Source organism: Ischnura elegans, chromosome 5 (genome assembly GCF_921293095.1).
Source record: "Ischnura elegans chromosome 5, ioIscEleg1.1, whole genome shotgun sequence".
NCBI classification, from domain to species: domain Eukaryota; kingdom Metazoa; phylum Arthropoda; class Insecta; order Odonata; family Coenagrionidae; genus Ischnura; species Ischnura elegans.
In genome coordinates, this window is record NC_060250.1 from 21,983,525 (window position 1) to 21,996,312 (window position 12,788).

A 12,788-nucleotide genomic window follows, 5' to 3' on the forward strand; every position below is an offset into this window, starting at 1 on the left:
TGAAATTCTCAATTTTCATGGTATTTTTTCTTACGGAAATGCTATATTTATTAACTTTTATTTAGTTTTGAAGAACGAGAATTGCGTCAAAATCCCTATCTCCTAAAATTCGTGGGGTCGTGACGGTGGGAGGACCCCCCGTCACGACCCCCAGCCGAGGGCCCCCAGGCCGACCCTGAATGTGGCGAATTCGCTTTTGTATCCTTAAGTATATCCTTCCTATACGGAAGTGAGGCATGGACTATGACCGCAGCGGAGAAAGAAAGCATAGAGACCTTCGAAATGTGATGCCACAGAAGAATGATGAAAATCAAATGGATCGACCGAGTTAGTAACGAGGAAGTCCTAAGAAGAGTAGGAGAGAAGAGAATCCTCATGAAAACCTTAACAAGAAGCCGGAACAACCTTATAGGCCACATCTTGAGACATGATGGCCTGATGAAGACAATCGTCGAGGGAAAAGTGGAAGGCAAGAACGGAAAAGGAAGACCTCGAACAAAATATATGGAACAAGTAAAGAGAGATGTGAAAGAGAAGAAATACGTAGGAGTGAAAAGATTAGCTGATAGGAGAATTGAGTGGAGAGCTGCGTCAAACCAATCCTAGGATTGTTGACCAATGATGATGATGATCCTTCAGTAAATACTTGCTGTGTGAATCCACCATTTAGTATCTTTTAGTATCCCACCGGTACTTTTAACTTCACGTGCCTTCGTTCCGACTGCCACGCCTTCGAACACCAGCTGACTCAAGACTCCCACGAGTCCGAGAAACACTGTCTTTTTAGTTGGAACCGTCGTGATGTGTCATGTCATTAATGCTGAGGCGCAAGCATCTTTACGAGCGAATGTCTGAGAGTACAAGTGATGGCGTCATCGTAATACGATTACGATAAGCGAGCCTCAGATACTTAGTCGACTTAATTCCGATTAATATAGAAGTGATTCCCTTTTCGGCTTCCGTGATGCAACTTGGCAAAGTGTCGCGGAGGAAGATGACGAACTAGTCATAGCTCGGCTGAAGTCCTCTATTTATAATTATCTAGAATCTTAGTTGACGTAGCATTCGCTGTTTGGGTCGACGTATTCTATTGAACATGAATAGATAAATTTTGCTTTGATCTCTCATTATTCTGTATGTGTCTGATTAAACTCTTATGAATTAAATATCGGCAAAGACTAATGATTAATAGCTACGAAAATAATTTTCCATAAACTATTAATAGGTACTCGTTAGTTTTCTATCTCTCATTCAATTTATCACAAATCTCATTTTTCTCTGATTTATAAGATTTTTATACTATGGGGAATCACTTGTATTTCTGACCTATACACCGCCGAGAGCGTGCGATAGTTAAAAAATGTGTTTTCTGAAAAATATTTCTGCTAAACGATCATTATAACCGATTTAAAAGTTACTATTGAGACGACTTTGAAATATTTTCTCGGATACAATAATGAAAATGGTTCAAAAATTTAAACGAAACATATTTTACTATATTTTATTTATTTTTTGAGTTCGCAATAATAGCTAGGAATGATGTGATTGGAAGAAGTTCGAGAGCGTAGTATGTACAGCAACTTCATCCAACAGTTTTCCAAGTCGCGATAATATATCTTTCACGCCTGCACTTACCGTATGATATTTGGTGAGAGATGTTTTGCAGTTAAGAAATACTTTTGCTGACAGTGTCATGATAGACCCTGAGTACCATAACTTAAAGGTCATACGTTCACTAGTCCCGTAGACCTCCTTCGGAGTGGTTCGTTTGAACTGCATTTAATTTCCAGCCCCGCGTTGCATAGTCGATGTTATCTGAGCCTCTTTTTTCGTCTTTCCGTTCATCTCGCGGTAGATTGCGGTTTGCTTTGAGTTGCGCCTTCACGTGGAAGACATTATAAGTGTTGCCCAATGGAATCTGCATGCATGGAGCACTGTAATAGCATTTCGAGTCGCATAGACGGTCGCGTTCTTATTCGTAATGTGAGTGAATGAATGTAATTGTGGTTTCCGGGAATTGATTTGTTCTAGTATTAGGTGCGAGAGTGTAATGTAATATCGATGGAGGCCTGGATTATAATTCCAGGTGTTTCGTCGCTAAGAGATAGCTACAGCTAAATACAACAACTATAGCGAAATTTGCTATGAATAAGAGATAAACTTTGTAAGGTTTTGATAATGACAGATATGAGTTGAAAAAAAGTGGGAATTTCAAATGTTTATCTTCTATTTGTGTCATCATGTAGTTCCTCAAAGTGAAGGCTGAAGCTTTACGTTTAATTCGTGCGAGTCGAAAGTTTTTCCCTGACTTGAAGAGCAACCGCTAATTATAACGAGAGGAAACGCTCTGGAAATGTGACAAGCATTAACCATTTTACGGCTGTGGAGCATGCCTGGCATTGTCAATCCGGCGTTACTCGGTACACTAAGCATTTCCTGAAGACGGAAGCAGCAGAATGAAAAGAGAATGAGACAATATTGTATTTATAAAATTTAAAAATGTATCAAAACATATGTTGTATGACTAATCGACAAATATTGTGAGCCTTGCTCTTCCTAATCGTATTCCGATGACGCTTGTAGTCAGTGAATCGGAAAATTTTGTGGCTACGCTGAGAATGTAGAATTTCGCACTTTTACGAGATTACTTGTGATTATTTGATGAAACGTAAATTATTGCATCTATTGTTTTACTCATTTTTGTCTTTTAGTCGACAGTAAATCACGTGGCTACAGTTAAGGCCGGGAACAAGGACCGACGAACGTCAAGAGTTAGAAATGGTGCACTTATTTCTCCCATCACGTGATACAAAATCCTGCCATCTGTGCATGGATTTGGATGACGTCATCTATCCTCTAATATCTTTCAGTAGGGTCCTCAAGTTTTATCCCTAAAGTGGGAACATAGTTAGATTGTCAGTATCCGGTTTGTTTTCTTCCCTGATACTCAGCATCCACCCTCCATTACGGGATATTCTGGAGGCAATGGCTTCCGCAGACAATGATAGTATTTTCGTCGTCATAGCTTCTAGATTGGTGAGTTTAGTTAAATGAGCCTTTGTTCAAAGAATGATGTCACCGCTAGGATACTCTTCAGGTTTTCCATGGTAGACTGGGGTCTTCCATTGGGCCTTTTTTGAGGTGAGGGATATTCATGCAAGGCACCTATATTAAGTGTACATTAATCGTGTCTGAAAATGCTTTAAGAATAGTTCTACAAAATTTTTGTTTCTCAACGGCGTGGCTGGAAGAAAGTGTGGTTGTTACCCTGCCTATCTAAATGGAAATGGGTTTTAGATTGAAGAGTTTCCTAAGCGGTGAATCGAGGATGAAAATGACTTTCTTGCAAACTTTACTATTTATTTATTTAAGTATTCTACCAATTAAGATAGGTTTTCATGGAGTACTCAAGAAACATTTCGGCATTCTCCTCCATCTTCTTGGACTTCCCTCTTCAATTCGCAATTAGTACCACCCCCTTTAATTCTATCTCAAAACATTATCCCCTTTCTTCCCCTCTCTCGTTTAACAAAAATTCTACCCTCTCAATACGGTTCTCAACATACCCTCCCTGCTCAGTATCTACTCGCTTTATCCATACCTTTTTTCTCCGCCGTATCTAATACAGAGGCTGCCTCTCCTCACCGACAACGTCCAGCACTTCGTCCTTCCTCATCCTTTCCGTCCACTTCACTCTCTCCACTCTTACTCCTCTCCACACCCGCAGCAAATTTAACAATTTAAATTAATATATTATTATTTTTTCTATATCAGTAAACTAAATCAAATGAAAGTGTGTGTTGAGTGACCAAAAGGTACCTTAAAATCCTAAAAGATTGCATGCATGTAGTGTCTTCAAAAGAAACCAATTTCTTTCGGAGCACAGTGATAATCTTATAAGAACTCTCTTAATCCTTCTCTACGGATAGGTTATATCCGTAGCGTCAAAGTTTAAGATTAATTTAAATATAGTTTAAAACCACTCGGAAGAGCAAAGCTATTTTTTTCGGAAACGCGTTTGTCTTCTCGACCTAAAAATGATGACGGAGTTGCCTGGACAATATCCCTGGCGCTGCTGAGTCACTTTCCTTCCATTCGAGTCGTGTTTTGCATACGAGAGCATAACTAATACGCTCCCGTGGGCGTGCGAGATAAACAGGACGGCGACGTTTTGATATCCTTCGAGGTTGCTTTTGTTTTTCTCTTTATTAATTACACAGCGTAGCCTTTACTCCATGTGAGAAACACCCTGCTGTCCTCCATGTGAGACACGTGGCTTTTGGCGTCGATCCGCGGGTAAGCGTAGGAGGTGGTACAGGAAGAAATAACACAGATTATTATCATATTATAAATGCATTTATCGTTGGCAGTTTTTTCATGGAAGACTTTGATTACACTGGGGAACAACCAATTTGTTGTCTTAGGTCTGAGTCTTGTTTTTGACTAACTGTTGGCCTCGGGACAAGAAAATAACCTGTTTTTATCTATCACGTCAACTATTTAAGCCACAGGATACCCTCTTTTTATCATATGTCGCATAAAATGAGCATATGAATGAATATTAAAGGGATTTCTTACCTTATTTACTGCCCATACGGAATGATTACCGATGAATGGTTTGGTACCGATGAGGAATTGACAGCAGAATATCAGTTTATTCAACCCTACTAATACCGAAGCTTCCAACGAAGCAAATATTGGACTACGTGCCTGCGTCTCAGTGGCGCAGCGAGGGGGAGGGGTTTTGGGGGTTAAACCCCCCCCCCCCCCCAGAGCTCAGAGAAGTTTTAAAATTTAATCCATTTTACTTAATTGGATAAATATAACTTATCAGAATAGTGTAAGGATTAATAAAATATCCCTCAGAAATCCGTAAAACTCACCATTTCCGTAAAACTCACCATTTTGAACCATTTAACTTAAAAATTTTCTTGGGGAGGGCAGCGGCACCTTCCGTGTTCCATACCTAGCTGCGCATAAGACCGGCCGGGCCCCCCTAGCCTCAATTCCTAGCTGCGCGCCTGCTGCGTCTAACTATAGTATCTCCTGCATAACTAGACAACTATGCACCTTTCGCTGGCCTCCATCGGCGTCAGTCACCCGGCAACAGTCGCATAAGGTTAATGTCAGCCAATTGGAGAGCAATGATGTCTCTTATGATGGACGCTCAATCTAACAGTGCTTGGAGACAATCGCACAAGGTTTATCGAAAAAAACTTGGCGTGGTAGAAGAAAAATAACTTCAGTTTTGACATTATCATGACTTTTTTTTACTCTTAAGCAGCTCAAAAATTGAATCTAACTGAAAATGTGTTAAAAATTGTTCCCTACTATATCGGCCAACGTTTTGGAAATATATCATTCTATCATTGAAAGTTTGAATTGTAAAAGGTTTTTGGAAAAAGGAAAATTTTATGGCCTATGTGTCATAGTTCATTAGGATTTTATAATTTGAAAGGAATAGGGCAATCATTTTATGCATTTTCCCGAAATATATTCAAGCACCGGAAGAACGTGTACCTGATGATTCGTATTTTCGTTTCCACAGGCAAAAAAATGAAATAGTTTACGTGTCAGAGCTGTCCTAAACCATTTCATATGATTCAGTGAAATAGGATCAAGGAGCGGTATCTTTCCACTGTGCTTCTAACTCATCGAATTTCTTCCTTTCTTTCTCATCTCCTCAAGAAAGCTATAGTAGTTTTGGCTTGCGAGCGATTATAACGCCCACGTAGAAAAAAATCCTCGATGAGTTGGGAGTTCTCTGTGATCGGCTCACGCTAGCTCATTACAGGTACTAACACGACATTATGACGCGCATTCCGGGTACTTTTCGTGCTCGATAGCCTATTTCCTCCGCGGGCACGCTCGCTCACGCCCGTGCTGGAGTCACGGACGCTTTGGTGGCGGGGATCGTGGACTCTCTCTACGTGACGCAACACTTTCTTCGCATCGTGACGTCGCGGAGGAAGAAGATGCACGGCCAATGAGATCACGGAATCGCTTAAAATGTCTCTGAGAGAGCTTGCTTGCTTCCGCGAAGCGAAGAAGACCCTTAACTATTACCGTTCCAGCTGGACAGTGGCCAACGGTGCTGTGCAATTAGGAGAGGGCAGGCATAAATACAGTGTGATTCGCGCGATGCATCCGGTGCTCACGACTGCGATGTAGCAATCGATCGTAGAAAAAAGGGGTAGCACTTTCTACAGTCTAATTTGCACGTCCAAGAAGACAGTTGCAGCGGAGCCTCAAAAACGATTTTCGCTCCAGCAGCGCAGGATCCAGGGACAAGGGGCGGCTAAGCGAAGGGCCTAGGTCAAGGCAGTGGCGTTGCCAGAAATTTCGTTCGGGGGGGGTGGGTCCAAAACCATGGAGGAAAATTTTTTAAAAACAGGATACTAAGTAGAGGGTTTTAAACTAATTATAGCACTTTACATAATCGAAAAAACTTCATTTGTTAAAGAAATATTTTGTAAATTCATGACTTTTTAATCTTTTGTCTTCTTTTATTAAGGAAAATACTTGTGTTTTTATATTTCGGGGGGGGGGGGGGGGGGAGGGTCCTGGCTACGCAACTGGGTCAAGGGTCTTAAACCATCTGCCTGCCGGCTAATTTCTTCCGTTTCCTAGAGGCTAAAGAGAACATTGTATCGCACCACACAATATAAAATATGTATCGACACACTCGTCAAAACTCGCATCGATTGATTGAAATTTTTAAGCAATAGCAATTATTGCACTTTGAAATTATGTTTTTTTTTATTTTATTGATGTGGTGGTAAATTGACGCGGAGTATTGTGGCCCTCTGATGTGCAATCGATTTTTGGCCCTTGTGCAGAAAAAGATTGAAGACCCCTGGCCTAGGGGGTGCCCCCCCCAGCAGTAGTTCGCCGCAGTTTAGTAGCCTTCTGCATAGGCGGATAGGCGGACCCCCCAGACTCTTAAATATAAGCAAAAATTTTAATACGGTCCCATTATCATTGCATTCGTTTTGTATTATGAGGTATCCTTGAGCCCCCCCCCCCCCCTGGAAAGAAATTCTGGATCCGCCCCTGGCTTCTGTCTCACTGCCGATTTTTTACCTTGAAGATACTCTTTCTAGAATAACACCTTATGAAATGTCGCTTAGGGGGAGCGAGGTAGCCTAGTAAGCAGAGCGCTTAGCTGCTGATCTTAGGGTCCCGCGTTCAATCACCGGGTGAGGCCTTCAAATGCCCCGTAGTAAAATCCTTGAAGTGCTAAGTGGCCCAGGGAAAAGAGCTGGCCCCTCTATTCTCAATGCGTGATATCTACACGCCTGTGGCAATCTGGGGTGTGCTATGTCCTCACCCACGAATGTTACATTTGAGGATTCTCAAGTCTTCGGCTAGAATTTTTGTCGCTCCGAGCGCATAAAAATCAAATCTCAAAATCTCCGCTCGCGGCGCCACCACCAGTCGTCTATATCCACTTTTCTCGAGGAAATACACGATGGTAATATATATATATCTAACCCCTAAAAAAAAATATGACCCCGTTGAACACGCAACCTTCTGATCTGGTGTCAGGCGCGCTACCGTTGCGCCACGGAGACGCTATAAGACACACGTTTAACGCATGCGAGACGATTTTCAGCTAAAAAAAAGACTACGGTTAAATGCGAAAGTTACTCTAAACGAGATACAGCTGCCTAGTGGCGCAGCCGAATAAAATGCGCGCGAAACGGCAACAGATATAACCTTAACCGCCATGTTATTGGGCCTCCTTTAATGGAAGTTTGTACCCTTGCACACACCTATCCAAATCAACCTTCGGGCTGAATCACTGAAATAGTGAACAATTAATTCCGGTACGCTTTTTTGTTGAAAATTGAATTGCCGTAAATTCATGAGCAATTGAGCTGAAGACAATGCCTACGAATTTAGAAACTTCTTCGAATTCCTCATTGTTGAAACATTGCTATTGGGAACAGCTTTTTCATGCCTGAGAAATAAAATTCGCGCAGAGAAACCCCCCGATATTGTTGTTACGTGGTGCGGCAGACTAGCTTCACATGTTTTCATTATTTTCTTTCTCACGGATTCCCTCCTCCGCCGCCGCATGACGCTGGTGTCGTCACCGTTGCCTCCCACGTTCCGCGCTTTTAATTATAGAATGGCGCCCTCACTGCAGGACGATTGTGTCCGCGACGCTGAGGCCGAGCTCGATTTGCAGTCACAGATTCCGAGAAGGCGAGCCTCAATGACTCAGATGATTCGCCGCTGCCCCACGAGAGAGATTGGGCGGAAGATATTGGAGGAGAGGGCGCGCGATGACGATATATGCCCACTCCGGAGAGTCTATGGGAGGGGATTCATTGTACTACGGACTGGAGATGCTCCTCGAACGGGTTGAGAAGAAGACGTCTTACGCGTCGTGTTCCTCTCTTACATTAGTCATTCATTCAACCGACCGGGGAAAGAGTGTCGAGTACGAATATCTGCAGAAGGCGCGCGGTAAATAGAAACCCCGAGGAGGAAGTGAAACCAACAGCGACGTCGGTGGGACCTCGTTATTGTTGTACCTTTTCTTAGTGAATTCGAACCTGAATCTCTTTTATCAGTCAACGTTTGGTTAGAAGCATGGTTCTAACTAACATGCACTTTTCAGAGGAATTGTGTCTATAAGCAATAGCAACAAGTTTGAAAACGACAGGTAATTTTTTTTTAATATTTCGTTTTATCTTATTACGTTTCATATTTATTTATTCGCTCAAAATTGTCACTATTTTTATTTGCAGATTTATTTATTATTTATAAACGTCATTCCTAATTCTTAAGCAAAGTTTCCCACTCAAGAATCTACGGTCGACTGTTGCTGAGTGCTAATTGCTGTTGCTGTGTTACGAACGTAAACCAATGCCGACGCGGAAAATAATTTTATAGGGCTCCTTGGAAAGAAGTGAGATTTCCTAGGGGAGTTTATTCGAAAAGGGTACACTAAAAATTGTATTTACTCTGAATTTCGGGGAAGATCTTTGATTCCATCGACCTCTTCATATGGATACGGCCTTGACATATGGCATCAATTGAGAATGTGTCTTGCTTTCGAATCCCTTGCAGTCAGGTGATAAAAAGATTTGATTTATTTTTGCACCCCAAAGAATTCCGTACTAAACCGTAGCAACGATTGGGAGATGAAAGCTTTGTGGATATGGGTGTATGTCACAACGATATGCTACAAAGTTCAAACAGAATGAAGATTTAGTTACTCTTAGTGGCTAAAATATGGGCCTAATATCGTTCCCGAATTCAACTTATTTTTTCTAGAATTTATCCTTGAAGATATTTAGTATCATAGCGTCGCTAGAAAACTTCCGCAAAATTTAGGAATTCAACCCGTCCGTATTACCACCAGTGCTATTCAAAGCCGCCCTCTCGGAAGATCTATAGTGCAATTTTGAAAGAACGGGTTTTGGGTGAAATAAAAATCTTGGGAGGGATTTGGTAAATAATAAAGAAATATTTGCTGGAAAATTAAATTTTTTGTAAAGTAATCATCATATGCTACGGAACGTTGTAGGGGTAAGTGAAAGTTTATCTGAATGACACGTACTTTTAGTAAAACAGGTTCCGATAGGACACGCTATCTCACTTCAGTCTCCTGGGTTATTAGCGGGGGAGGGGTAGAATTTTCAGGGGTGGGTCTTGCGCCGCCCTCATTGGGGTGAGATAGGCACCCCTGTTGCTACTCAGGACGGGAGACTCTCCCCTGAACGACTTAACACGAAGACGTTGACGTGTTACGCTTCTCTCCATCATCCATTCATCCGAACGAAGTAGAAGACGATGGGTGAGCGACGCGCCCCTGGCGGCTGGATAGAGAGGTAAAGGGGTGAGAAGGACGGTGGCTCCGCCATTCGATGATCGATCACACTAACAATAGGGCGTCGGTGCCGTGGGAGGAGACTCGTTGAAGCTCTTTGAAACCGTACCAACAGTGACGGGTGTCCTTGGTTACGTCACGCATCGCCACCCCTCCCCTTCCCTCCCCTCCCTTCGCGGAAGACGCCCTCTGGCTTTTATAACAGCGGGGAGCAAAGGAAGGTTTTGCGGACTTCCTTTCACTCATATATGTATACACACGTCTACACACACGCACGCACCCCACAGACGCATGAACGCCACGCACCACCAAGCCGCCAAGTCTCTCATGCCTTGTTCTCTTCTCTTCCGGAGAGCAGCACTTGGCCGCCGCGAGCAGCAGTAGTTCGCGCGTCGCCAAGAGGGTGCAGCACCATAGCACCAGCAGTCACCACAGCAGCAGTTCTTCGAGCACCAGCCACCTCCTCAGCTCCTCCGAGATGAAGGCGTCCTCCGTCAAGTCGGACCTCTCGGAGCTGCAGTCCAGCATCACCGAGATGAAGAACCTCTCCAGCTCGAGTAGTTCGAGCCAGCAGAGCGAGACCACTAGGTCCTCAAACTTCAAGAGCTTGGCGTCGTCGTCTTCGGCCGTCGTCGGGGCAGCCGTCACCTCCTCCCAGGCCTCCATCATCGGTTCTCCGTCCCCTTCGCCGCCCCCGCGGTCCGTCACCTCGCCCCCCAGGACCCCCAGCCCCCCCTCGATGGCCTCCAGCCTCGTGTCCCGCCTCCGAGGGCCCTCGATCGAGGATATGGCCGACGGTTGCGTCGCCGAGCTCTCGGACGGGACGCCGGGGAATGGAAGCCCGTCGACCGCCGAGCCCCTGGTCACCTTCCCGGACCCCGACACGCCCCCCACCCCCGGTTCGGCCCTCGTGGTGGGCCACCCCTTGTCCCCGCTATCCAACTACCACCATCTCAACTCCCTCAACGCACTGAACGCGGCTTCGACGGCGTCCGCGTCCGCCACCACCAGCAGCAGTTCAGCATCGTCCTCCGAGGTGAAGTTCGAGCAGAAGCGGATGACGACGGCTTCGAAGACCAAAGTGGTGCGGGACACGTACAGTGCGGAGCGGGCGACGGCCAACACTGCGGAGATGAAGCGGGTGCAGTCGGGGGACGTGAGCTACAGCGAGCAGAGCGCCGCGTCGGCCCTGCGGGCGAGGCTGGAAACTGAGGGGGTGACGGCGGAGAAGGCGTCGGCCATCAAACAGGTAGGCAAAAGAAAACGAACACTCATTTAGCCTTTAGTACATCATACAATAGCGTACATAGAACGTGTTCGCTGACGGTGGCCAGGATTAAAATAGATTTTTATTTAGGCGATTTGGAATCAGGACACCGCATGGTAATAATAATAATAATAATGTCGCCTTTATGGCAGATATTATTTGGAACTAGATAGTCCTTGCTTTCAATTTACTTGTTTGGCAGTCACAAATATCCATGCCCCGGATGGTGGTAAATCCACCTAGATAGGATTCGAACCCGCGACCTTTAAGTTGACAGATGGGGACATTTCCCCGGTGCCGCCGGTGTCGACATGATGCGACATATGTAAAGTTAATGTGATATAAATACTATTAACAAATACGCTACTAGTAGATGGACTGGAAGTTCTTAGGGAGCTCGAGGTGTTGGTAAGTGGACAGCTTAAACTCCAAAAAACTTCCAAATATTGGGGTCTAACTCCCCCTTGTAATACGCCCCTGATTTTGTTCTACTGATTGTGTCCGTATGAGGATAGTATTTATTATATATTGCAGACTGTCCAAGGGAGCGCATGTATTATGTAGGCCAGGGGTAGGATCTTATGAAGCCCTCAATCCATTTCATACAACCCGCTACTCTATTGCCAGTTAATTGTTTTTGTCGCATTTAGGAATGTGAAATTGGTATGAGGAAGGTTCTGAGCGAGACAATTGGTCCAGCATACATTTAGTTGCAATGCCATATTCTTGAAAACGTTAAGTATGTGGTCGATATTGCCTAGCCAATGTAAATGTGTGGCCTGCAAGTCCTAAACTATTGCAGCCTCTGAAACAGGTAACTCGTCTTTCATTATTCGAGATTTTAATGATGGTAAAAATGTTTAACTTTTAAAATTTTCATTTTTTTATTCTCATTTTAAAATTATTTCAAATGGGTCGATGTCGTTCGTAGTTGATGATACTCTTGTCAATCACGCTCGAGTTTCAATAAATTCAAGGAAATTTCTTCACGTTCTCCCTTTTCAAGTGGAAAGGATCGTGTCGTAATAATTTGAACCGTGCGATATTGAGCATAATATAATGCTAACGTCCAATAGTTTGTTTAAAAAGTTTGTGTTCCAGAAAGGAAGGGCATTTCACTTAACCATTTCCTTAAAAATATTACTTCTAGAAAAATATTGGCATTAACGAATTGGTATTGTGGCCTTTAAATAGGAAACATGCATGTATTATTGTGACACAAATAGTTTGCTTCAAAAGTAAAGAGCCGTCAAAGTGATTGCCATTAAGAATGCCATTCTGGTCGTATACAACCATCAGCGACGATTAATTTGTAGATGTCCATCCAAGAAATTCCTAAGTTGTCACTACATATAATTGGATCCTTATATAATGTTTTGCGACAACTTTCTTATAGTACCTATTAGAGTCGTACTTCTTGATTTTTTTCATTCGGACCTCAGAATTCTATTAGTGCTTTCACTGTCCTCATGACATAAAACACTGATCTCCTATGATTTAATGTGTGATCCTCGCATGAGTCTGTTATTGATAGTGAGCCTTAGTTACCATCCTGATTTTTCTGATAATAAAGGATATATATATATCGAGGTGCTCACACGAGGATAAATCATGAAATAAGCAATAAACTGATAAAAGGTGCGTGTGAGAATCCTGAAGTGATTGGTTCTGTATCCG

The 12,788-nt window shown here is 43.4% G+C and overlaps 1 protein-coding gene across 3 annotated transcripts in view; it reads left to right on the top strand.

The window, feature by feature from the left end:
• LOC124158574 (NAD(+) hydrolase sarm1) overlaps positions 1-12,788 on the top strand; it is a 352,120-nt gene that overhangs the window by 250,150 nt on the left and 89,182 nt on the right. For 2 of the 3 annotated variants that reach the window (XM_046533731.1, XM_046533733.1), the window contains one exon: positions 10,203-11,093. In XM_046533731.1, the coding sequence (XP_046389687.1) occupies positions 10,203-11,093 (891 nt within the window). Of the gene's footprint in view, positions 1-8,369; positions 8,675-10,202; positions 11,094-12,788 lie in introns of those variants that run through there. The other variant, XM_046533732.1, reaches the window with a different exon arrangement.